General features: G+C 46.9%; 1 protein-coding gene across 1 annotated transcript in view; it reads left to right on the top strand.

The window, feature by feature from the left end:
• Nucleotides 1–9,843: 9,843 nt before the first annotated feature.
• Nucleotides 9,844–27,060, top strand: part of ZC3H12D (zinc finger CCCH-type containing 12D) — a 30,285-nt gene continuing 13,068 nt past the window's right edge. Inside the window, exons 1-2 of the mRNA XM_072965939.1 lie at nucleotides 9,844–9,974; nucleotides 18,048–18,419. Coding sequence (XP_072822040.1) covers nucleotides 18,115–18,419 — 305 coding nt within the window. The 5' untranslated portion in view covers nucleotides 9,844–9,974; nucleotides 18,048–18,114. The remainder of the gene's footprint in view (nucleotides 9,975–18,047; nucleotides 18,420–27,060) is intronic.

Genomic DNA, 27,060 nt, shown 5'->3' with positions numbered 1-27,060 from the left:
ATTCTTTTTCAAATTTGTATGGTTTTTATTTTCTTTTGTTCTTTGCTCATTGGCTTAAAGTTTCCATGTGCATGCATAGTGCACTTTTGAACCACAGGACATAGCGAGAGTTAACAAAATATCAGAGAAAACATGTCTACAATTAGGAGCTATCCCCATCACCTTCATTGCAGAGCTGGGAAGATGCCTGCAGATTTTTTCTTTTTTCCTTAAAGCTGCAGATGTTTTTTTTGTTTGTTTGTTTTGTTTTTTTTTTCTAGCCTAGTCTTTCTCTGATGGTGAGCCCTTCTAGTCTCCTGGCTTTGTGTGAAAATCTTAGATTCAGTTTTCTGACTTTCTTTCAAGTTTAAAGCCTAGTCTTCATCAACATTTTTCATCACTGTGGTCTGAGGCCCTCAGTCCCCAAAGCTCTAGTCAGGGCTGATGATTTGCTCACCATTTTTTTCTTTCATATATTTTTGGTCTTGAGGACTTTCCCCAACTGTCTTACAATGTCATTAATGCATTTAAAGTATGACTGCTATAACTTATCTGGATTTATCTGCCATGTGGATGTTTTACAAGAAGTGGGGAGAAGGTTATAGGGGAGGTCACCATTCAGAATATCCTATCTACCATACTGCTTAGAGCAGATGTCTCTCCACTATTGTACATAATTCTTACCCATCAATAGAAAAAATAATGTAATGACATCACATAAGAGACTATCACCCTGAATCTAGAAAAATAAGTACTGTCCATGCAGAAGATTCTAAACTGTGGTCTGAAAGAATGAATGAGCAAGAGAGAAATGATGGTTGAATGAAATAGGAGTAGTGAGAAGAAATCACTTACTGATAACTGAAACTTGAATTCAATAGGATCAGTGGGAAAAATAAATAGTAAAAATTTCTGAACCTCACATTTCAAGGGAAAACGATCCTTAATTGAAAAAGCTGATATTTTAGGTATGAAAATCTATAGTTTTAACAAAGACATATACATGGAAACACTGAGTCCTGTTACTCAGAAAGTGATCTTAATAGTGATGACCTGTAATCATAGTGTCCATCGAGTCTCCCTGACTAGGTACAGGGCAGTCATGGTGCTATTTTACTATTACTAACATCGAGGGTAAAGTAACTGTGTTTCCTCTTTCTTCTGTTTTGCTTCTCTAGGTTTTAAGTAAACTCTTAAATCATGGTTCCAGTAATGTATCTTATTAACTTTTGCTAAAACCAAAAAAAAAAAAAAAATGAGCTATAGATTTTTTATTTTTCAAAAGAAAAAAATAGGTATCTTGAGATGAAAATTGCTCATTCCTTATAACTTTGCTGTAAAGTTTCAGGTTAATCTCCCTTACCAGTTGAATTTTCAAAGATTTTGATCAAAACTATTAAAGGCTAAAAGAAGAGAAACTTTGAATGGATTCATACTTTCACAAATGTCTTTTAATAAGCTGGTTGCTTTTTAGTTACTGAAAGATATTTTGTATCTGTTTTCCATTTGTCATAAAAAATTTTAATCTCAAATTTGACATTTCTTACCCATCCAGGGTGAGTCACAAAGAATGCATTATAGACAGTAAAATCGAAATCTACAGAAGCCTTACCTTTCAGTGACTGTTGCTATGAAACCATGTTTTGATGGGAAATTTTAGAGAAGCCTGTGCTTCCTGTTGTTAAATGATAGAATATGGAGATCCCCTTAACCTTCAAAATTACCTTTTTAAAGCAAGTAATCTCCATTATTCTTTCCAATGGGACAATCTTTATTCTTACCCTGTTTTACCCATCCAGGACTGCTAATTAGGTTTAATTTTACGTCTGCCTCCTCTCCTATTCCTTGTGCGCCGAATAGGAGATGGGCAGAATTTTTGAGAGAGTTTTGTGTACAATTAAAAAGTTATATTGCTATGAATTTACTTTACCCAGGACACTAGGACGCTTGAGACACATAAAGGATTGAAAATATGGTAACGTACAAGCAAGAGAGCTTTTATAAAAAGAGAAGTTGGAAGAGTGATGCTTTGTTGTTGTGAATTTACAAGACCACAATGGCTTCTGGTTTCTGAAAAAGAGAAAAGCCTTCTTTAGTTTTGTTTCCTCCAGGCAGCTTGGTCTGGTGGAGAGAGCTTGGGATTCTGAATCAGAAAATGAGTCAAGAGCAAAGACAGTGATATTCTCCAGGTCCGTCCATGTTGCTGAAAACCTGGAGAATGTCATTCTAGGTGAAATAAGCCAGAAAGAGAAAGAAAAAACACCATATGATATTACTTATGGGTGGCATCTAAAACAAACAAACAAACTTATTTACAAAACAGAAACAGATGCACAAACATAGAAAACAAACATGGTTACTGGTGTGGGGGAAGGGGTTGGAAGGGATAAATTGGGAGTCTGAGATTTGCAGATACTAATTACTATATGTAAAAATAGATAAACAACAAGTTCATACTGTATAGCACAGGGAACTATATTCAATATCTTGTAGTAATTTATGGTTAAAAAGAATATGAAAATGAATATATGTATGTTCCTATATGACTGAAGTTTTGTGCTGCACACCAGAAATTGACACAACATTGTAAACTGACTAGAGAAAAGGCAAGAGGTAGAGAGCGAGCAATATGGTAGTCTGACCAGAGCAGAGGACTGTGAAGGGCGGTGAGAAAGGGAAGGGAGATTAGGAAGGGGAGGCACTGAATGCAGAACTGAGAAGCTTGGATTTGATTTGCCCACAGTGGAAAATTAGAACATATTGCTAAGAAAGGAGGTGACATTAGGACAATCGAGAAAAGTTATCTGGGAGTTGTGTATAGTCACTCAAGGGTTGTCACCAAACTCCTCAGATGGCACCATGCACGATTCATTTGATATCTACTGACACATGGATCCCAATCCAGATTTACATCAAAGTAGGCTTCCTGGAGGAGACATATAAGCTGACACCTCCTGCATTTGATATCCAAGCTGGTGCAGTGCTGGAACTGGGAATAGGCAATAAATAAAAATTTAAAAAGTCACACTATCTTAGTGACCTAATCACTCATTAGGCATTATGGAAAATCAATCAAATCTCTTTGGGATGGTGGCCGAGGGGCATGCTTCTAGTAAAACTTTGATATGGTGTAGGGTTGAATGGAGACCCCCTGGTTGATGGGGGCTCACTTTGTGCTGCGTTGGTGGGATGTGCAGCAGAGGGCTGTCCTGAGGACATGCACATTGTCAGGTTCATGTTTGCACATCTGCACGCAGGACAGTGCCTCACCTCGAGTAGGAAACCAGCCCCACAAATTCTGTGGTCTCAGCAGACAGCAGTAACATATTTTTAGCTTTATCATAAGTGATGTTTCACTATTATGTTGATAATTATCTACTACTCATTCTCTGAAAATAAACCAAAGACACACATTCGTGGCCTTTCCCCCTGGTATAGGCTTATGGGAAAGATTGTGATGGGCCTCCCCATAAAACCTGCTTGATCTCCAAGTTTGTCTCAGCTGTCTTCTCGCCGCACACCCCCCTGCAGGTGTGGGCACAGGCAGTGCCGTGTTGAGTGCAGGCAGCTGCTCCCTGGCCGGCCACCCAGCCCTTGGGCCCAAGGACTCACTCTCCAGCTCCTTCCTGTCTTCTCACTGTGTGTGGTAGGAGTGCACTTAGCTGAGTGAATGGTTACCATGTCTGAGAGCTCTGAGGATGGTGTTTTAGGGGTTGGAGGAGGGGAGATTACTTTCGTAGGGCTGCCATTACAAATGACCACAAACTGGCCTAAAACAACAGAAATTGATTCTCACCGTTCTGGAGGTGAGAAGTCCAAAATCAATGTGTCGGCAGGGCCTTGCTCCCTCTGAAGGCTCTAGGGAAGAATCTTACCTTGCCTCTTCCTAGCATAGAGTCGTGGTCCTTGGCTTATAGCTGCATCACTTCAGTCTCTGCTTCTCTTCACCTGGCCTTCTGCCCTGTGGCTCTTCTGCTTCTCTGTATCCAAACCTCCCTCTCTTTTCTCTTATAAAGATGCTAATCATCGGATGTAGGGCCCACCCTAATCTAGTATGGCAATGTCTTATCTTGATTACATCTGCAGACACCCTACTTCCAAATAAAGTTACATTCACACATAGTGGAGGTTAGGACTTTGACATTTCCTTTTAGGGGGCACAGTTCAACCCACTGCAAGAGGTGGGGTGTTTGTAAAGTTCAAGAAAAGCCTCCACAGCACTTTGGCCAGAGGCCAGCAAGGAAGCTGTGGAGAGAATGCCCAGCGGAGCCTGAGAGCCCCAGTTTCTAGATGTAGAGTGTGTTGCAAGTGTTCAAATGTGACCACCTACAATCCGCTGTCATTAGCCCAGGAGTAAGGCTTTACCTTAACTCATTCTTTGCCCTTAACCTGGGTTCCTCTACCTGTTTCCCTTAGACCTCCCACCTTTTGACATGTAGTCTCTCTTCCTAGCAATGGCTGGAGCGTTAGACCATCTCATACCTCCCTAGGGGCTTTTTGTGAGGGAACGACAGTCTCCAGAAAAGGTGGGTTCCCCAGAGTCAGCTTTAATACAAAGGAGCTGAGTGGTTGCAGCAGCTTAAGGGAGATTTTCTAAAACGCCAACTTTATTTTGATTACATAGATACCATCTCACAATTTAAGTGGAGAATGTCTCCAGTACCAAACACAAAGGCATTGAAGTCCTCAGTCAGCTACTCAGACACTAAACAACAGGGCCAGGAATTTGGTGACAAAGCTTGGAAAGAGAATAGAGTCAGGTGGGGAGCACCCTGGAAAATCATCACTTTTCTTACCGTTGGTTGATAAGAATGTCTGAGATGCTTCCACGGTTAGATGACCTTTGGAATGCCAGGCCCTTGCCTTGATTAGAACCAGTTTCTGAACCTCAATCACCCTGAGACACCCGGTTTTCCCAGCCTGCTGGCTGCTTCATGATGGCCCAGAAATAAAAATCACAACAAAGCTACCTGTGTGTGGAAGACGTATTAATGATTCAATTAATTGTATTTTTAAAATGAAAAAGCTTCCTAAAAAAAAAAGGCTTGTTAAGTTTTTCCTGAGCTGAATTGTTCCCCCTTGAGCCTGAGTCTCAGCCACAGGGAGCAGGTCAGGCTTCTTGTGTCTCTGAGCCTCTGCCTAGATTTCCCTCCATCAGGAATGTCCCAGGGATCCCAGACTTCTCCTGGAACACTCCTGTCCCTTCAAAGTCACCAAACCACCTTTTCCTCTGCAAGGCCTCCTCTGCCCCCTCACAGTAGTTCTTGTCCAGTAGTTCTGAATCAGTGGCGATTTTGCCCTCAGGGGACACTTGATGATGTCTGGGAACATGTTTAGTTGTCCTATCGTGGAAGGTTGTGTTACTGGTGTCTAGTGGGTAGAGGCCCACTGAATACCCTCTGCTGCACGGGACAGCCCCCCCCCCCAGCCGAGGTGGCTTTAGTCCAAGTCTGCTTCACTCGAACACGTACAGTGTGACTGCAGCTCTGTGTTTACAATCATGTCACTCAGGGACGGACACTCTTTAGTTGGTACTTATGTTCTCAGCCCAGTGTACAGTGTGAAATGAAACTGAAATGAGCTTAAAAGAGTCTTTATCGCCTTGATCCCTGCAGTTATTTATGGTAACATCTCAGGTGGCATGCAAAGAAACTGAGACATAGATTTTATTTCATAAACTAAAATGGTTTTAAATGCACAATTGTTTTAAATTAGATCATTGGGCCAAGCCAGTAACAACTGCAGTTAGACGACTGGCTAAGCAACAGAGCAAAGCCAGCTGCTTCCCATGTACTGCCATGGGTACCGTGGCGAACACGTTCCTGCTGGTGACCGAGACGGTTGTTCTACAAGTCTCTGTCACCTTCTGACAGTTTCGCAGTGTTCCCTGGGCGCTAGACTTTGCCATAATGAGTTAGTTCCATCAATCCTATCTGCTTTAAAGTTTGTGCTTATAATAAAAACAGCAAACTGTGGAGCATTTACTATGTATGCTGGGAGTGGAGTAGGGGAAGGTATAGCTAAGCATGCACGAGGTGCTGGTTCAATCCCCAGTACCTCCTCCAAATATAAATAAATAAGTCCAATTACCGGCCCCCCCAGGAAGAAAAAAGAGAAAAAAACATTAAAAATATATATGCCAAGCATTGTTATAAGCACTCCACATGCATTAATTAAATTCCCAGGATATCCTTATGAGATAGATGTGATTATTATTCCCATTTTACATATAATGAAATGGAGACAAGGGGAGGTTAAATAATTTGCTCAAGGTCACACAGCTAATCACATTAGGGCAGCCTGACTCCGAGATCATGACACAAAGCCGCCTATCCTAACAAGCATACCATTCATTAAAAAAAAAAAAACCAAAAAACAAAACAGATCATGATAAAAGGTCTGATTACAAAAAATAGAAACTTACAACTTTAGAGACAGTATAGGAAATATCTTTACAGTCTCAGGATAGGGAAGGATTTCTTAAACAAGATTCCAAAAGCACAAATGATGAAGGAAAAAACAGTAGTTTTGATGACATAGAAGTAAAAACAGCTGCAGCCCCAAAACACTGTAAACGAAGCTGAAAGGCAAGCATTTGACCGGGAGCTGGAAGTCCCGGCACATACGGAAGATAAAGCATGAAGAACAGATGAAGGTTAATACCAATTAATAAAAAGTCTACGTGGTAGGAAAATGAACAATAGGGGGGAAAAAAGAAAATTGTACGCCCCAGAAACATATGAAAAGATCCTCAAGTTCAACAGTAATCAGGGAAATTAAAGTTAAAAAAAAATCGCCATGAGAAACGATACACCATTTCTCACACATCAGGCTGGAAAAAGGCAAAAAGTCTCACACTCGCAAATGTCGGTGGAGAGACAGAGAAACAAGAACTCCCACGCGCTGCGGGCGGAGGAGTCACGGGCAGGGGCTGGGCGTCCCCAGCAGGGCCGAGCCTTTGCGTGTCCTGGCCCTGCCAGTGCCTACACTCTGCTGGCGCTCAGAGAACACGGATTATACAGTAGGAGACTGTTCCCGGTGCTCCCTGATGCTGTGGACAGAGCCGAGGGAGCCAAACCAGCAGTCCTGCCTCGGTCTGTCCTCGGGCTTCCAGGGTCCTGGAACCACTGAAACAACCCACATCATCTGCCCACACGTTCGTGTGTTCCTCCCCGGGGAGGGTCCGTACCCCGCGTTTAGGACCCACTGTCTCAACACCTCCAGCTGCTTCCTGAAAGCACAGACCTCTGTCTCCCACCGCAAGGGCCAGAGTGGAGAAAAATAGCCTGAGGGCAGACTGAATACTAGGCTTAGAGCAGAAGAGGGAAGTGTGCCAGGCCTGCTGTCTCGCCCTTCTCCAAGCCTAACAGCTTTTAGCGGCAAGTAGATGTGGGCCCAGTTGCCACCGCTGGTGGGAGGCTGCTGCCCTCGGCCTCTCGAACGGAGACTCCGGTTTGGGGTCAGTGATCAAGTAACTAAAACTGTAACCTCCGGCAGATCTTATTTCTTGTTCCCTTGGGGGAGAAATAGCCTAAACAGTGGTTCAAAACTTTTAGCTTCTCAGAGTCATGTAAGCGAAGTCATTTTAGCTGTAGAGAAATCAAGATGAGGTTTCTCTAAATCAGATACTGGAAAGGCACCATATGGTGGTTCTTTTCTTATGGAGACAGCTGAGGAACAATTTTTCTGGTCTACATAATGTCTCCAAGATTTCAGACACAGAATTCTGAGGTCTCTGCCAAATTCTTACTTGTCTGACAGTTGAGCAGATTCAAACAACTTTTCTGCAAAACAACTTGCTGCTTCCACTGTGGGGCCTGTCCTGTGCAGAGTGCTGTTCACCTGGCGCTGAACACAGATCAGTGTTCTTAAGTCCCCTTGCCCAAGTTCATCTTTTATTAAGTGCACAGCATGGTGGCACTTGGCAGTCTCTGCAGAGAAGTCCCTCCTTGATTGTTTGCTATCCTATACATAAAAATCCCGTGACTCAGTGTCTGGTATTTGGAGGAGGTCGTCCAAGGAGCCCCTTGGCAGTATGTGGCTGTCGCTGTATTCCGCTAGACAGTTAGACAGTCAGAGAACAAGGCTCCTGGACAGTGTTAGCTCATTTCCACATAGAAGCCCTTCCCTGAGTTGAAACGACTCAGCTTTTTATGAAGGATGGGCATTTGAACCCTTTACACCTTCTGTAGGACTTGAGCAGAAGGTATTGTCCGATATGTTATTCCATATAAGGACTTAGACTTCTCCTAAAATTTAATCCCAGGAAAATATTGATTTCTCTTGAAAACCATGCATGTTTTACTAGGGATTTAGGAGCTGAGAGGCCATGGGTGACCGTGCATGATGGAGCCTGGTGGCTCTGGGTTTCAATCCCGACTCAATTACTTACTGAGTGAACTTGGGCAGTTTAATTACCCTTTCTCAGCCCCAATTACCTCATCTCAAAAATGGGGATAATATTTCCTGTGCCAGAGAGCTGTTGTGGGCACCAGGACACTCTGATGGGAGGTCACCAAATACCGGGAGGGGCTGAACGAATGGCAGTTGGTATTAGAAAATCCCTGGTGCCAGAAAATTTGAAGCTGGGATTACTGCTCCAAGGAGGCAACTGTTTTAATCCAGGTTCTAGCAAAACGTTCTTTTTTTCTCTGATGGTTTCTGATTACACTTTTAATTTGTATTTCCACGACCCCCTGCTCTCTGTGCTTTAATATTCCAGACTGCCTCCGATCGTCTGTGGGATACGATGCGAAATTAAGAAAGAAGAGCAGGAAACACCAACAACTGGTGACTGTCCTGTTTCCTCAGCACCAACTCCCAGGCTCGAAACCCAGCGTGTCCAACTATGACTGTGTGTCCTTGGACAAGTCACTTTAGAGACATAGTCATTTGCTGGAGGGGGGGCTGCTAAGTGGTTTGTGTTCTTTCCTTATTCTGACCCCTGATGGGCATCCCCCAGTGCAGGAAATGACCACAGAATGCAGTGTCTGTGGCCCTCTGTGGTCTCTGGAGAACTGTGATCACTGGGTCTGTGTCAGGCTCCACCTGCCCCAGTGAGAGGGAAGCGGCGGCCCACCCCAGGCAGGGGTGCAGAGAGGAGCCCAGGGTCACATGACCCCTGACAGAGGCCAGTGCTCTGGTCCTCCAGCCCGAAGAACTGTGTGACCTGCTTGGGACCCTTGTAATGGCAGGGACACGCTCATGCTCCTGGGGAGTGTGTCTCCACAGCCGGGTCTGTCGTCCCCCTGTCCTGCCCACCTTGGCTCCTGCACACTGTAGGGTGTTTTTTTTTTTAATTTTATTTTTTATTCAAGTGTAGTTGATTTGCAGTGTTAGTTTCAGGTGTACAGTGAAGTGATTCAGTTATACATATATCTATCTATTCTTTCTCACATTCTTTTCATAGCTCATTACAAGAAATTGAATATAGTTTCCTGTGCTTTACAGTAGGTCCTTGTTGTTCATCTATTGTGTATGCAATAGCATGTGTCTGCTACTCCAAACTCCTAATGCAGTTTTGTTTATATGGCTGTCAGCACCCACCCTCCTAAGGAGCATCTAGGATCAGATGCTCTTCTCAGCTGGTGGCAGAAGCGAGAGCTTGTAACGGACGTGCCCACGCCTGGAGAGCTCATGCCCTTCTTCACTCTGTGGTCTCCTGGCTCCCGTGCGCGGCCAGCCTGTGTCCTCACCAAGTGCATTTTGCATGTGGTTGTTGAACTTTGATTCGGTGACTCATACTGAGGCGCAGGCTTTAGGCTCCCTCCCTCATTTGATTGCTTTCTTCCTTTCCATTTTTTTTTTTTAAACACAAAGCAAAACTACCTTTGCAGCTGAATGTGACTCTGGCGAAAGGAAGTGGAGCTTTGGCCCGAAGTGGCTCCCCGGGACACCTGGCTGGCTGGGAGGACAGCGTGTGACAGCTGCCGGTGGCTTGGCCAGCTGCAGGGAGCAGGGTGTCTGCAGCAAGGGCTCCACGACACACCCGGCTGGTGAGTGCTGTCCCCTGGCACAAAATGCTGTCAGACTTGGTTCCAGGGGTGGGAGGAGAGAGGCAAAGCAGATGAGGAGGGGATGGATGGAGGGCAGTTCTTAGATGAGTAAGTATCCTGAGCAATCCCACCTCCCACACCTTACATTACTTTGAGGGCTCAGAGAGAAAACGGGCTTTTGAGCAAGAGGGCTTTTGCAGGAGAAAGAGTAATCAGAGGAAACTCTTCAGTTTAAGTAAAAACTCCTGCTGTGGTCTTAGAAGCTGTTTTAATTTTATGAAAATCAGAAGGAATAAAACTCTCAGGCCCACTTGAAACATGTCTCCATGCTCTTGAAAGCATCTTCTAGACTAGCAATTGTTTTGTGGGTGTCTCGTTTCCTGGCAGATCAGGAACATTTGGCAGCAGCCCCAGACACCATCTCTTCTAGGGGATGGGTCTGTGGGCTTCGAGGAGGCCTATGAGGACGTTGAAATAAGTCTTCATCTGATGGCAATGAATATAATGTTGGCTAATTCCTTTGGCTAATTCCTTGGAGGTTGCCCTGACCCCCAAGATTATGACCTCCTCTCCAGGGCCAGATGTTGTCAAGCCACGAGTGCCAACACCCGACAGTGAATAGGTTGAGAGTGGCATAGAGTAGAGGGTTTTGTTTTAAACTTTGCTTCAAAGTTGCCCTGTGGTATTGACCAGGGTGTAAATACTTGAGTGTACACCCGAAGTAACCTTCGGCAGTTCAGCAGAGCAGGGGACCAGTTCCCAGGAGAAAACAAAAGGCTGGGCCAGTGCACGGATGCTCATAGCAACATTATTCACAACAGCCAAAAGGTGGCAGCAACGCAAGGGTCCATGGAGGGATGAATGGATAAACACAATGGGGCATATACACACAACGGAGTATTATTCAGCCTTAAAAAGGAAGGAAATTCTGTCACATGCTTCAACATGGATGAACCTTGAAGACATATGTGAAGTGAGATAAGCAAGTCACAGAAGAACAAATACTGTGAGTCCACTTACATGAGGTACCTAGAGCAGGCAAATTCACGAACACACGAAGTAGAACTGTGGCTACCAGGGGCTGAGGGAGGTGGGGTGGGGAGTCTGATGGCGACAGAGTTTCGTTTTGGGAAGATGAAAATGCTCTGGAGATGGATGGTGGTAATGGTTGTTTAATGCTCCTGAACAGCACCCTTAAGAACAGTTAAAAATGGTAAATTTTATGTTATGAGTATTTTGCCACAATTTAAAAAAATTATAATTCCCTTAGAAGAAAAAAAAAAAAGTCCAGGCCAAAACCACAAATCTCATGGGCTGAAGTCTTTGCTTCGCTGTGACTTCCTCAAACTCTGACAACTCCCCTGAGAGCCTCTAGGTCTGAGCTGAACCAGAAAACTTGTGCATGACCCTTCCAACTTTCTCCTCACCATGGTGGGCAACTTCTGGTGGCTGGATGGGGTTGATTTCTCCAGAGCTGACAGAGACTTGGGGGTCAGAGCCGTGTGCTAAGTGCACTCGTTCCAGGGCTGGTGTGGGCTGGCCCTGCTCTGTGACCCCTGAGTGGCCCTGGACAGCACCCTCTGGGGAGAATTACCACCCTTGGGGGTCTAGTCTCTCCCATCCATTAGCTGTGGGCTCCTGGGTGGCTAAACCTCTCTTTCCCTCAGTTTCCTCACCTGTTGCATGAGTAGGGAGGTAGCCCTTTCCACGTCCCAGGGACTTGGGATTTCTGAAGACGATGTACTAGAAGGCACCTTCTAACTATGAAATCCAGTGCCCGTGGGAGCTGCTGGTTCTTCATGGCTCCGACCTCTCTCATTGTCTCATTCTTCTGTTTCTCTTTTATTTTCTTCCTCAAGGGCTCTTCCAGCCAGAGGTTACAGACTTTTGGCCCAGAGCCCTTCCCGCCAGATTGGCTGACTCTAGATCTGATGTGACCCCATCCTTCCACCTGTGAGGTACCCCCCCCAACTCCTCCCTTCCTCTCCTGCTGCTCTGTCGGGCCCCGAGCCCGCCTCCGCAGCCTGGACGGCGGAGCACAGGCCAGCGTGGCATGCTGACCACTCTAAGAGCTCAGGAGACTTGGAAAGACTTTGAAAGTGTTACTAAATCATCTGTACTGTTTGTGACTTCCAGTCAAGATTGAGGAAGAAAACCAAAATGAAATTGTTCATACTTTCAGGTCTTAAAAATAGAAAGGAAAAAGTAGCTGCCGGCAGTGTTGCAGCTCAAAGACTGTCACGGCTGAAGGGGGGGGTTGTGAACTAAGACTCCCACCCCAGTGTTCTCCCTTATTTAGAAATTTTAAACGGAAACCAAGTTATTTCAAAGTCTCAAGGGGGGATAAAAGCCTCTAAAGTAGGTGAATTCTTTCAGTTAATTCTGTCCCACGCATCAACTTTCAAGTCTCCTCGGAAAAGGCACTCTGTTGGAACTTCAGGGTTCTCGGGAGAGCTGCCAAGCGTGGGGCCTCACTCCCACTCCCCCACCCCAGGTAAAAGCCCCAAGTGCTTTCATTTTGAAAAGGTTCATGTTTCTGTCATACCAGAATACATAGCTGCAAACCAAATGAACTCTCCTTGTAGCTCTAACTTGGTGACCAAAGAGAAGTCACCTGACCCAGTCATATTTTCCTTTTTCCATTTCTGCAAAGACAAGGTGTCGCCTCTGTCTTGAACACAACTCAAAGCAACACATTATTTGCTGCATCTCCTTACGGTCAATCTCTGACATTTACTAGCTCTGTAACCTTTGCTCTGTGCCACTCTGAGCTTCAGTTTCTTCATCTGTGAGAAGGGAATACTTTCATCTCCCCCATCTACCCAGCTGGGGTAATGGGAAGTTCAAGTCTCTGCATGCATGTGACACGGAAACGATGAAAAACAACGTGAAGACAAACATTTATGTTCATGTTGCCTGTACTGTCTCTCTTCTCTTTCCTTCTGTCTCATTTTTGCCCCCTGCCCTTTCCTTTCTCCCACCCCTCCTTCAAGCTTCCCTTCTTTCTCTTTCTTCTAAACCAAAATAAGAGCTACGGTGCGTGCATAAGCGGGGAAGGTGGTGGTGGAAGTAGCAGGGACCATCAGGATTGGGAGGGCTTCTCGGAGGATGTGACAGTGGGGTTAGGCCTGAGGGAGGAGGAGCAGGTGCTCCGCAGAGGGAACCCTGAAGGAGGGCCTGCGGGCCCAGGAGACCAGGGTCTTTCAGGGACAGGGAGCAACCTCTGGAGTGAGGCTGGCCTGCCAGATGGATGAGTGTCCCCTTCCTCTACGGAGCCTGGGTCAAAGCTAGATGCCCACCCAAGGGAACAACCGTTCTGAGAGAAAAGGACTGGTCACCAGTTAGGGAGGAAAAAGTGAGGCTGGACTAGAGATGTGTGGCCAGCTGGAGTGGAGGGGGCTCAGGCGGGCTATGAGGAGCCCTGCCTCTCATGCTGAGGGTCTTGACATCTACTCTGTATAGGATGGAGGGACATTGATGTTTGGGAAGACACGGAAGTCTTGGGTCAGTGGCCCAACTTGACCAAGGTTGTCGTGAGTGGGAGTTTGGGGGGCAGCCCACCTGGGAGCGGGCGCCCCGTGGAGGGGACGTGGCCCTTCTCTGATGGGGAAGTCCAGCTCGTCCTTGGTTGTCCAGCTCTGTGAGGCCTCCCTGACCTTTCTTTTCTCCTCCGAGGAAGAGAAGTCATCCTCACCTGATCTGTGAAGGCACATTTTTCTAATTTGCTCATCATCGTGATGTCTGGCTCATTGTTCACACTTTCTGTCTGTTTTCCTGAATAGCCTGTGAACAAACTGAAACTGGACTGAGTTATTATTTTGTCTTTATAGAACTGGGCCCCAGCACAGTGCCTGCTGCCTAGAAGGTGATCAGTGTCTGTCACATGAATGAATGAATGACGAATGAAGGAAGGGACAGACTCGGGTATGGGTGGTGTGAGTGTAAAAGAGACCATGGTTACGGAAAATGTCCAGGAAGTAGTATTAATGACTAACTGCATGTAGATGCGAGGGAAAGGGACAAGTCAAAGTGACTGAGATTTCTTCTTTGGGCTCTGGGGGATGCCATTCGATGAGATGGGAACCCAAGAAAAAATATTTGAGGGGGAAGATAATTTCAGCTTTAGACATTTATTAAAGGAAAAGCTATTAACCCCCTCGGATACACTAGGCACTAAGCCAGGTGCTGATGATTCTGGTGCAAAGAGGTCAGAGAGCCAGTCACAGTTTGAAAACTAGATAAATGACAATTTGATGTGTCATAACAGAGGTTTGAGCAAAGTGCCTAAGACATGAGATGCCCAAGCCACTCATCCACTCTGCGGAGTCAGGGAGACCACTGTGAGTGCATTGGAGCTGAAGCCTGACATTTGCCAAACCAAAAAGAGCATTCCATGTAGAGAGGAAATCACATGCAGAAGCACAGTGATGAGAACGTTCTGGAATGCTTGGGGAGCTGGGAGAGACTCAGCATGGTTCTAGAGAAAGGGTTAGGTGGACCTGTGGTGGGTGGGAGGTGGACAGGGGTCAGCGCTGCCTCCTGACAGCTCAGCTGTTTGCTTAGGAAGTTGGTGTCTTTCTTGTAGTTAGGACGGGGTCAGAGGCTTTCTAAGCAGGAGATGACATGGTCGGCTTGTTCTAGAAATACAGTGCTGGCTACACATGGGGGCTGGGCCAGACGGGACTGAGGAGGGGACCCCCTAGGAGGCCATTGCTGTGCACTGGGTGTGGGATGAAGAAGGTGGACCCTGAGGCTTCGGTGGGGCCAGTGGGCAGTAGGAGACAGGCATGAGAGGCGCTGGGCTGAGGGAGGGAAAGACACTGGGCCTCTGTCCTGGGGCCCTGGGTGACACGTTGATAGGCCACCTACATGGAATCATCTATCTGGAAATATTTGTTGAGAAGCTCTAAATTTAAGAAAATATGTTTTGGTTTCAGAACCTCTTTCACTCTCAAAAACTATTAAGGACCCCAAAGAAATTTTATTTGTGTGGGTTGTATCTATCTATTGCTCTGTATCTTATTAGAATCTGAAATTACGAAATTTTAAAATATTCATTTATTTTAAAATCACAAACCTATTATATTAATATAAATAATGTCTTTTTATGAAAAAAAAAACCCTCTATTTTCCAGAGCCAAAAAAATCTGTAAGAAGACTGGCACTGATTTACATTTTTGAAAATTTCTTAATATCTGGCTTAATGGAAGACAGATGTCCTCTTATATCTGCTTTCGTATTCAAACTGTTGCAGTATCACAATGAAGTGTAGTCTCTGGAATACTTCATGGTACACTTGTAAGAATCAGAGTGAAAAAAAGCAAATTACATCTTAGCATTAGTATGGAAATGGTTTTTACCCTATAGACTCCCTGAAAGGGTTTTGGGCTCCCCTCTACCCCGCCAGGTTTCCGGGGACCCCACCTTGAGAACCACTGAAGTGGACTCAGCAAATGTCTGGTGAGTGACAGCATTCTGAGTTCTTACGACACTTTATTGAACAGCGCATGTGGCACTCAGCTTGCAGATTTACAGCTGTGTGCGCCTGGTGCTTTGCAAGAGGTCTGAGCAGGAAGTGAGCTGTGGGCTCGCGGATCTAGGGGCTGGCGGAGCGCGTGAAGTGGAGGGAAGGTGGCCTGGCCAGGACCCTGTCATTGAACAAGTTAGCAGAAGCTAAGGAAAGACTGAAAAGGCTTAGGAGGAGATCCAGGCCAAGCTGCACAACCTGAGGGAGAAGAGAGTTTCAAGAAGGAGGTGGCCCCCAATTTTTTGATTTAAAGTCACAAGTAAGGGAGTGGTCCACAGAGTTGTCAGCAGCAGAGAGGTTGCATAAGGCAAGGAATGTGAAGATTCAGTTGGGTGTGGCAGTTAGGAGGTTGCTGGTGACCTGGGGGGCAGCTGTAGCGTTTTAGCCATCAGGGGACTGGGCGGGTGAGGGCTGACAGGTGGTGGCTGCTGCAGAGGCATCTCTGTCCAGGAGGTTGGCTGACAAATGCCCCTGACCTGCCAGCCCCAGGTATTGTGAGTTCTCTTCAAGTTCCAGCACTACGAGGAGAGGCCATGGAAAAAAAAAAAAAAAAAAGGAGAAAGCCACTCTGGGAACCCAGAAGGGAGATGAGAACATTGCAGAGGATTCCAATAGGAGACTAGGACTGAAGATGAAGAACCTGTAACACTGAGAAGCGGATAGGGTGAATTGACAGATGTGCGTCAGTGTGTGTTGAACATGATTTGGAACAGGGAAAAATCAAAGACCATCTAAATTTCCATCATTTGGCATATGACCACTCTTCATTCATTCATTTGACAAATATGCGTTGAGAGTCAGCTGTGCCAGGCACCATTCTAAATGCTGGGGGTGCAGTAGGCAGCAGAACAGATAAACTGTCAGGGAAAGATTTCCAAAATGCATTTTGAATAAGGAAAGCAAATTGCTGGACAATATGTGCAATATGATACACATTTACGTAAAAACAACCTCCCTAAAACAATACGCGTGTGTACCTTCCGGACCTGCAGGTAAACGCGTAGGACAAGAGCTAGAAGGAGGCGGGAGGGAGGCAGGCGGGACTGGGGCATGTACAAGGAGACAGCATGGCTTTTTATTCTTTATCTGTCTACATGGTTTCTTTTTTTCACAGTAAATGTATTTTCACGATAATTTCTATATTTTAAAATGCTTTCTGAAAGATGTAGGTCTTCGTCAGTAGAAAAGAGAGAGGGACCCAGTCTGTTCAGAGTGTTCCTTTTGGCTTAATCGTCTTTTCTTGGTAAACGTCTGTCACGGTGCAGCCCCCTGCCCCCCACCCTCGCCCCAAAGGTGTAGGTCAGGCAGTGATGTCTGAATGGAAAGGGTCACATTTGGGTTAGGACCTTCCATTTTAGAGGCTCAGTATGATCTGAATTAATCACTAGGGAAAGCCAGGCCAGTGCACAGAGCTGAACTGGGTCAGAGCATCGTGTTCTGGGAATAGAATTCACCAGGGGCGTTTCCCCTTGTTTCAGCTGAAGCGCTGTATCCGTTTGCTGAAGCTGCCGCGATAAAATGCCACAGACTTGGCATTTATATATATACAAATAATGTGTATACATTTATATATATTAACGTGTATGTGTATGTATATATATAAACCGTGTATACAATTGGTCCTCCATATCCTCAAATTCAATCAGTTGTGGATTGAAAATATTTGAAAAAAATTCCAGAAATTTTCAAAAAGCATAACTTGAATTTGCCACACTGGCGGCTATTTACATGGTCTGACGTTGCGTTTACAACTATCTGCAGAGCCCTTACGTTGCATTAATCTAGAGAGGCTTTAAAGTATACCTGTGGATGTGTGTAGGTTATGTGCAAATACTATGCCATTTTATATGAGACTTGAACATCCACAGAGTTTGGTATCTGCAGGGGTCCTGGAATCAATCTCCCTGCCTCCCCAGGATGCTGAGGGATGACATATATATAAATGTGTGTGTGTAGATATAATTTATTATATTGTATTTATTATTATTATTATTGCTTCACAGTTCTGGTGACTAGATGCCTGAGATTACGGTGTTGGCAGGACTGGTTTCTTCTGAGACCTCTCTCCTTAGCTTGTAGATGGCCTTTCCCCTCGTGCTTTCATATAGTCTTCCCTCCTGTAACCATCTGTGTCCAAATCTCTTCTTATAAGGACACCAGGGCCCACACTACTGACATTCACTTTAGCTCAGTCACCTCTTTAATGCCCCGTCTCTGAATACAGTCGCATTCTGAGAGACTGGAGTTAGGGTGTCAACCTACGACTCTGGGGGCTGTGTGGCCCTCTCTGCTGCCCTGGGTGCCTGTGGCCAGTGGTCCTCAAGGGGCCGTGGGTGGGGAGAAGGCTTGGGAGAAGCACTAGTAAAAGCAAGGTGGTTGCCTCTGTGTCTCCTCAACCTCACTGAGCAACTGAAAATCCCCAGGGGGCCAGGCGTCGACATGATTTCCTGACAGATAAGGCGGGGAGGGAGCACACATAATTTGCCCGCAGTAAGCCCACAGCCTGGCTGCCCAGAAAGCACCTGATGGATGCCTTTTCTCTCTAGCTCATGCCGTTAGGGCTCCACCAGGAAGAAGCCGGCGGCAGGACCCTCGCCGGGTGGCTGGCCAAACATGGAGCGCCAGAGCAAGATGGAGTTCTTCCAGAAGCTGGGCTACGGCCGGGAGGACGTGGTCAGGGTGCTGGGCAAGCTGGGCGAGGACGCCCTGGTCAACGACATGCTGCAGGAGCTGATCCAGACGGGCAGCCGCCCCAGCGCCCATGAGGCCGGCGCTGCACCCCTGCTCGTCCCCCGGGGCTCCTGTGGGATCCCCGCCTCTGCCCAGCACGGGCTGGGAGCGGACCCAGAAGAGAGGAGCAGAGGCCCAGCCAGTTCCTTGCGACCCATCGTGATCGACGGCAGCAACGTGGCCATGAGGTAGCTTTCTTCATCCGGTAGCCACAGGGTGGGAGAACTGGTCCTCTTCTCGGCGGTTTAGTACAAAGAGCTTGGGGCCAATAGATGGGGCTTGGAATCCCTGTTCCATCCTTCAGTAGCTGTGTGGCCTTATGTAAGTCAGTTAACCTCTCTGAGCCTCCCTTTCTCCATCTGTAATGTTGGTCTACAGCGTCCCTAGAAAGCAGCTGTAAGAACTGGAGCTGCAGACCATGCCTAGGGCGGTGCATGACAGAGTAAGTGCTCAACAAATGGCACCGTTAACTCAGAGCCAAGCCCTCTTCTGAGGACGCCAGGAGATAGTCAGAGAGGAGCCAGGGCTGGCCCTTGGTGAAGGTGGCATCTTCCCTGGAGTCCCTCCCCAACCAGCTGCGTGACTCTGGGAAAGCTGAGGTATCTCAAGTTTCCGCTTTCGTGATACAGGCCAAGAGATAGTTCCTCTACTTCCCTCGAGGTTATGAGAATCAGATGGGAAAATGCCTTGAATTGCGTTGGAAGCCCTCTGCCGGGGGTTGTGAGTGGCGCTGGTGGTGTGGTCCCCTAGCTCGGTTCGGGAGGTGTGCCTGTGGCTCTGAGCTGCAGCCGCATCTGTTACACTGGTGTACTGTCATCTTTGTGTGTCTCGGTGATGAGAGTACCACACTCCACCTCCTTACTGTTCCCGGCCAGGCCAAGTTCAGCTGAGAGAGAATCTGTGGCCTCACCCACACTCCCTGTGGGGCACGAAGGAGGCTTGGACCAAACATATGCATTATTCTACTATTTGGCTGAGTGACAGCTCAGCAAAGGGCAGAGCCATAGGAAGTCGATCACTGACAGCTGCAGATCGAGGCACTTCCCTTTCCGAAAGCTGAGCCCTGGTGGGAATGGAGAAAAACAGTGTTATTGGCACAGAATGTGTCAACAGGGCATCCTTTGGCTGACAGGTTGAATGGTTTTCCCTGGGGATTTGGGCTCCCTTTGGATTGAATGCCATAGGACACAAATTTGGAAGAGTTAACTCAAGATGGCCCAGCCTCTGGGGCTGTTCCTATATGCCCTACTTGGTGTGTAGGACAAGTTATTTCAAGTGTTTGTTCAAGATTTAGCCAACCATGTCTCCCTGGGCTTCATTATATCAACAGGTAGTGGAGTCCTGCTTTCTCCCTGGGGCTGAGGAGCTGGTCCTCAGGTCTCTGAAGCATCCTCACGCATGCTCCCATGTAGACACTAGATAGGCAAGCCTCTGAAATCCTGCTTAATTTGAAATCTCTGGGGAAGTTAAAGGGATATTTTGGAATCCAGTAAGTTCTGAGGGTCATAGAAAGAAAGTCAGTGGGGCTGTGAGGGACCTGGCTTCTGTCTGGTTTGGACAAGGCAGCTCTCCTTCTGGGCAGCAACAGAAAGGTATCAGCTGACATTTAAAGTAAGATAGTATTGCTTAAATCGAAGACCTTTCCAGCCCTTAGATGATATAGGCTCTGCGATCCCAGATCAAAAGAGCAGAATGGCTATAGCGGAAAGAGGCCACTGCAGGTGCCACAGGAAAGCGCAGGCATTCTGGCTTTGGGGACCAGACATTTTTTAGGAACAGTTACAACAGGGTGGTGGTGGAGGGTTTTCTTTTGATGAAAGTCTCTCTTGCTGCTTGGAATTCAAGTTTAAACCACATCCTCTATTTGCACGTGATCATGATGTGTTCTGTGTAAATCCAGTTAGTCCCCTCCTACATTTGTAAACAGTTTAGTCCCTTCATGCTCCATCGGTGTGGGTTACAAAGGGAAACCATCCCTCAGGCTTATTCTGAGGAATGAAATATGCGTGCACATTACATGTATGCACATACACATAGACATCCCCTTTCCTGCCCCATGCATCCCATCAGCCAGGGAAAACAAGAGAAACTGCACAACCACCACCTGATGGGTGGGACTTGATTTGTTCAAAGGCACGTCTGGGAGAGAGTTTGGGTCTGACGTGCAGCTCCAAACCTGATCCTTCTCTTGCAATAACGCCCCCTGTGTCCCCCCACCAGAGCCTCAACAGGACCCCTGATCCCCAGGCTCTGCCAGGTCCTCGGTTGTGAAGGATAGAGCCCGGTGTGGGGCGCATCCTTAGAGGGAACGGATGGTTGAAACTCAGCTTGTTGTCTAGTTGTTATCTGTTGACCTCAAAAGTCAGCTAACCTCAGAAACATGATTTCTGAAAATTCTCCTTCACTGAGGTTTTGTAGTGTCGCAGACATTGCCATTCTCTGATTTTGAAGATGATGTTGTTTCATGTGCTGTCTGGTCCTGCAAGGAGTGGGGAGGAGCTTAAAAGACAGGTTGGGACGCGTGTCCTTTCTGCCCTGAGCAGGCAAGAGGTGTGTCTTCTGTTGGCAGTAGCATCGTCTAGGGTGCCTGTGGCTGACTTACCGACTGTGCTCTGTCCCCTGGAGCCTGGGGCGGCGTCTGCCGTTGCTCACGGAGAACAACAGCTTGACTCTTAGGCCAGAATCGTCTTTGGGAAGTTGTGTTTCAGTGGATCCTTAAAGACCAAAATCTGTGTTAGCTTCTATTGCTGCTGTAACAAATAACCACACAAATATAGTGACTTAAACCAACACAAGTTTATTGTCTTGTAGTTCTGGAGGTCAGAAGTTTGGCATAGGTCTCTCTGGGCTAAAATCAAGGTGTTGGCAGAACTGTGTTCCCATCTGGAAGCTCTAGAGGATGCTATGTTTTCTTGCTTTCTCCAGCTTCTTGGGGCTGCCTGCATTCCTTGGGTTTTGGCCCCTTCCAGCTTCAAAGCCAGCAATGGCCTGAAATGATATACAAAATGGAGCACATGGTACATATATGTAGTTTCCTGGGGAGAAGATCTACAGCTTTCAGTAGATACTTGGAGGGTCTGTAATCCCCAAAATGTAAAGAGCCACTGATGTAGAATGAGCAGTTATAGATAATGTCATGCTTTATGGGAGGCTCTAAGCCACGTGTCCTCTGTTAACACAGAGAATGTTAGAGGTGCCATTAGTCCTTGCCTCTGACCGTCTCAGTGGCGAAAGGAGAGAGGAAGAAGCACAGGGAGGGCCTAGGTGGGCTTGGCCAGTGTCGACACCGACTCCATCAGACTCTGGTCTTGTGCTCTGACCATGCCACCGCTGTAGAAGTTTCCTTGGGCTCCTCTCCCCAAGGCCTCAAAATGTGTAGCCCAAGGCTGTTTATAGTGGCCACACTACACATCTGAGGCTTGGGGTGACCACGTTCTGGAGGTCAGCAGCAAGGGTCACTGGCCATGTGCTTTTTAAAAGAAATGGGAATATATTTGTTCGGAGCACACAAGAGTTGGCCCGCATTATGAAACACCTTCTGTTTAAGATGTTTAAATAGAACCATACCACCAAATTCAAAAAACCTTCCATCTCCTCATTGTAACCACACAAGGAGTCCATTTGGCTCTCATAAGCAGACCAGTGGCATCACTGATCATTTCCTAAGTAGTGGCTCAACTTCAATGAGATTTCTAAGTTGCATAAAATGGGGACCTGAGAAGCCAGATCAAATGCTTTCCCCGTAGGTTTGCTGAATCCCTTGTATTTCATGAAGGAAACCAGGGAGGTCAGAAGCAGAGGACAGAACATGGGGCTTAGAGTCTGAAGATCTGCGTTCTGACCTCTAGCCTCAGGCTGCCCAATAGAACTCCCTGTGATGATAAGTTCTTTACCTGCACCGGCCACTTACTACATGGGGCTACCGAGCACTGAAATGTGGCTGGTGTGGCAAAGGAGCTGAATTTCAAATTTTCTCTTTTGAATTAACTTGAACTTAAGTGTCAATAGCCACATGTGGTGTCTATGTAAGGGACTTACAGCTCAAGTTCCTCAGTTTACCTGCTGCGCGACCTCCATGTGAGTCACCTGACCTTTTTGAGCCCTGTTGATACAATAAAGAGATTGGACTAAATAATTATAATCTAAAATGGCTTTTTATTGTTAACATTCTAGAATTCAAGGTGATTATTTTATGCATGCAGGAAAGAAATAAATGCATTTTTCTTATAAAGGAATTTCTCTTCTGCTGCAGAGATTCCAAGAGAGTAAGTAACTTGTCCAAGGTCACAGAGCAATAAGGGCCAGGTCCTGGATTCAGTGCTCTTTCCAAAGCCCTGTGTTTCCTCCAGCACCATATATCTTTGGGCTGCAATTTCTATGTATTTTTGGTCTCAAGGTGGGAGCCCTGACCCCACAGGTCATTATTCCGGGGTCAGAGCCTACCTGTGCTGACCAGAGCCCTCCCCCAGCACCATAAGCCCCAGATGTGCTCGCTGCAGACAGGACACGCTTGGCCCCACTCCTTCATCAGGGTCCCAGGACGCCTCTCTAGCCGCTGCCAGCCCGTGAGGAACCCTCAGAAAGTCACATGCGCACTGAATGGTGGCTCTAATTAACCAGCGGCACACAGACTGGTTTCCAGGCACAATTCCAACTCCTTCAAGGGGTGCATACATGCATGTGTGCATGTGTGTACGTACATGAGAGGGAGAGGTGAGCTGAACGCTGGAGTCGCTGTACGCTTAGCTTGAAGAAAAATGTCCAGCAGGTTTTGAAAAGAAGGTAACTTTCATTGAAGCATGTTACCAGCTGCGCCATGGTGTTTGGGAAGAACATTAATTCTCACCGCCAACTCCCACCAGCATTTTCTTGCCTGGCAAACTCACAAATACCCACGAGTACTCACAAGTGTTGTACGCTCTGCAGGCAAATTTAGGAAGGGAGTGACTTGAAGGCCTTTCAGCTTAGGGGAAAACCACCTGATGATTTCACATCCTCTTACCGGCCCTGGCAAGGGTTTCATTTGAATATGTCTTCATTTGGGGTGTACAGGGTTTTTGTTTGGACTGTTGTTGACCTTTTTAAACTCTTAGCAGAAGCTAGTCTATTCTGGAGAAATGAATTGTCAGTGATGAGAGAGCTCAGGTTCACAGCGGGAGGTCTGCATCAGGCCCTTCTCCACGGGCTACCGTTGCAGGGGCACTTCTGGGCTGTAGGGTCATACCTGCTTCTGAGCCTCTGCGTGGACTCTGACTCTGAAAGGACTCTTAGGGTCTGCACCCATTTCTCCTTGTATGAGGTTAGGGAGCACCCTCTCTCAGAGGTCAGCCCCTTGCTTCACCTTGACCTGAGCTGGGAGAGGGAGCTCAGTGAAAGGCCAATGAACTCCAGTTCCAGAGTGTTTGCATTTTAGCCCCAAATAAGAAACAGGGTCGATTTTACATCTCACACCCCAAAGGAATCACACCTTATTTTTTCCTTCCCACCCACCCCAAAACCACTGTCTCACGCTACATGGGACTGTTTTGTGAGCTGCTAATATCTGCAGAGACTTCCTGGGCAACATTTAACGATGCACTGGTGTCCAGTTAGACTGCCAGTTACTATAATGGCTACATGCTAATTGTGATTGCCACACTTGTTATGTAGGCAAAGTTTGCCTCAGGTGCCACCCCACTTCCCTTCCCACCTCCCTTTATTGAAAACCTCCCACTCCTGTTTCCTTTACCCAGGGCCAGGCGCTCAGCTTGCTGCCTGTTAATAAGCACTAAGTTCCCTCCCCAAGCTCGAGCATTTTAACAGCTGGTAATCTATGCTCTGAAGGAGCTGCTGTCTGGATCCCAGGGGCAGAGACTGGAGAAGGGCAGGACTAAATGGGAAAAATGGAGATGGGGAGGAAGAGTTGCAGCCCAACAGACTGGGCTCTGAGATCCGCTGTTGGATCAGCGAGCTGGGCACATTGCTTTGCTTTAGTTTTGGATAAAATGGGACTAAGGTCACTTCCTAAGGGCTCCTTGCGATGATTAAATTAGGCACATGTGCAAAGTCGCCAGATATGCAGGACTTTTTACAAATACTAAAAATGAGATCTAAGAGGCCAGGGAGAGGTCTGCCTTGTTCACTGCTCCCCAGGCCCCTAGCACAGAGCCTTGCTGATGGAGACGTTCATCACTGGATGCTGAGTGAACAGGGGAGAAGCACAGGGCAAGGGGTCCTTGGGCTTACGTACTTCCCTCTGTGTGCAGGGTGTACGGGGTGTGCGATCCCAGGGTGAGCGCTGAGCTTTAGTGCCGGACTGGGAGCTCTGCTGGCTCCTAGAGACAGACTGCCCTGTGGTGAGGAGGTGGCCCCTGCTTGTGGCATCGATCCTACCATTGCCCAGAGCTTTCTGGCCAGAAATAGGGCAGCCATGATGGGGTTTTGAGGTTGGTGAAAAAACATGGCAAGGATTGAACGGTAGACAATCTTTGCATTTCAAGAGACCAGAAAGGCAGAGGGCAGGAATAAATTAGGAGTTTGGGATTAACATATATACACTAGTATATGTAAAATAAATGACCAATAAGGACCTACTGTAGAGCACAGGGAACTATACTGAATATCTTGTAGAAACTTATTATGGAAAAGAGTCTGAAAAACTACATATATGTATATTTATATATATAAATATAACTTTGTTGAATTACTTTGTTGTACACTTGAAACTAACACAACATTGTAAATCAATTATACTTCAATTTAAAAAAGAGGGGGTAGGGTATAGCTCAATGGTAGAGTGCCTGCCTAGCATGCACAAGGTCCTGGGTTCAATTCCCAGCACCTCTATTAAAAATAAATAAATAAATAAACAAACCTAATTACCTACCCCTCACCCCCACCCCCCACAAAAGAGAGAGAGAGACCAGAAGGCTCATGAGGAGATGCTGAGGTAGGGTGTGTGCAAAACAGTAGACCAAAATCCTCCCTTCCAGAGAAACCAGCTTAGGGGTTCTGGAGATGAGTCCCTAACCTCCCTGTGCCTGGAATTAAAGCTGGAAGAAAGGGCATTTCTTAAGGAGAGAGGGAAGATATTGGCTTCACTGATGTGCTATGTGCAGATATATACTTCCTCCATCTTCCCCTGGTCTTCGTGGTACTTATCTGTCTTTTGGAGACTCATGGCTGAGGGTCCATCATCTTGGTGTCTTGTATCAGAGAGGCCATGGAGACAATTTTTGCTGCATGAAGCTGATGGTGGCACCATTCCTCAGCTCTTCTCTTCCTGAGCTTCTGAACCTCCAACCTCCTCCCCTCCACATGCCCCCAGCCAGGGCACTGCAGGCTGTGGTCCTGTCCAGTCACTGGAAGTTTGTCCCCTTACAGGGATTGAGATCATGTCATTCCCCCCACTCCTACCCCAAATCACATACCCATCAAAGGCTTCAGGGACAGAAAGTTGGCTTTTGAACAGTTAAAAACAGATATGCAGTCACAGAGAAGAGCAATCAAGAAACACACTTCAAAAGAATTGCGGCAATGATATGTTTACTTGAGAATTGACTGAGAATAGACTTTGCTGCAGCCAAGAGGTAACTTATTTGGAGACAGGATGGGAGTGTGAGTGTCATCAGACATTCACGTTACTGCTTCAGTGCACACAGAAAAGGTAGACCTTATTTTCTGTGATAGATATAATCTCTTCACCACCTTTAAGGGCGTGGGGAGGAGCAAACTTGAAATTTGCTGGTTTGTGATATTTCAGTATCTTCTGTCTTTGGGACGACTCAGGCTTTGCATTTCCTCTCCCTTCCCCTGCTCCTCTCCCAGCTGGCAACTGGGGGCTTTGAGACCTGGCCCTGGCTGGGAGAGGGCGTCTGGGACCCTCACTGGGCTCTGCTGTGGAGTGGCTGGGCTGGCCTGGCTTCAGGAATGGTCAACATAGAGGGTCATTGGTCCCATTTGGCCTTTTGGGGACCCATGCTGGCTTAAAGTCCTGTCCCCTTCATGGGAGGCCAATTGTCCATTCTCAAGCTGCACACAGTCCTCCAGGCCGAGGGTTGCCAGGAATCCAGGGGCACTGCGCTCAGCTCACCTGTCCGCCCCTTTCCTCCCAGGCAGCGCTGCAGCCCCATGGGGTGCTGCGCCCGCTGAAACCAGGATGTCTCTGAGAGGCGTGGAGCCACTCAGGCTGTTCTGAGATACAAGGCTTCAGCCCCCTCGTTACACCCATTGTGGTGTTTCCACCCTCCTTCCTCCCATGGCTCAGCGGGTGCAGGCCTGGGGGTGCAGGGTAAGGACTCAGTGACTGGCCTCCTCATTCTTCCTCCGTCTCTTTTCTTTTCCAACTTCCCCTGGGGCGGAAGGGTCTAGCTTTCCACTTCCTCTTCCTTTTTACCACAGACTGTCCCACTGATATTTTCTCCTTATTATTTGCATAAACCTCATAGCAGAGCCTCAAAGGCCAAAGAGCTATTTCCTCTAATCTGGAAGACTCTACAGATCTGGGTGGCAAGGCCTGGTTCTTGAAGTGTTACTGGCGCCAGAGAAATGCAGAGTTCTCTTGTATCGTCACAAAGCCTGACTTCTGATACTATTTTGATCAGCGTTTCCCAGACTCCCTTTTTCTCTTTGCAAACCTTGACCTATCCTAACCCCCTCTGAGAAGACAGCAGAAGCAGCTATGCTCAAGAGAAAGCCCAAAAGTGAAAATTTGATGTGTTAGACTTGCCTGGATGTGGAGAGGATGTGAGAGTCGTGGGGATCCTTGGCTCTCTAAGCATCAAGCCCTGCCCCTCCCGCCGCCACTCCCACAACTCTCCCCTTCGCTCACTCCACACTGGCCTCTTTTGG

The sequence above is a fragment of the Vicugna pacos genome, chromosome 8 (genome assembly GCF_048564905.1).
Source record: "Vicugna pacos chromosome 8, VicPac4, whole genome shotgun sequence".
NCBI lineage: Eukaryota > Metazoa > Chordata > Mammalia > Artiodactyla > Camelidae > Vicugna > Vicugna pacos.
This window is presented reverse-complemented; position numbering and strand designations above follow the sequence as displayed.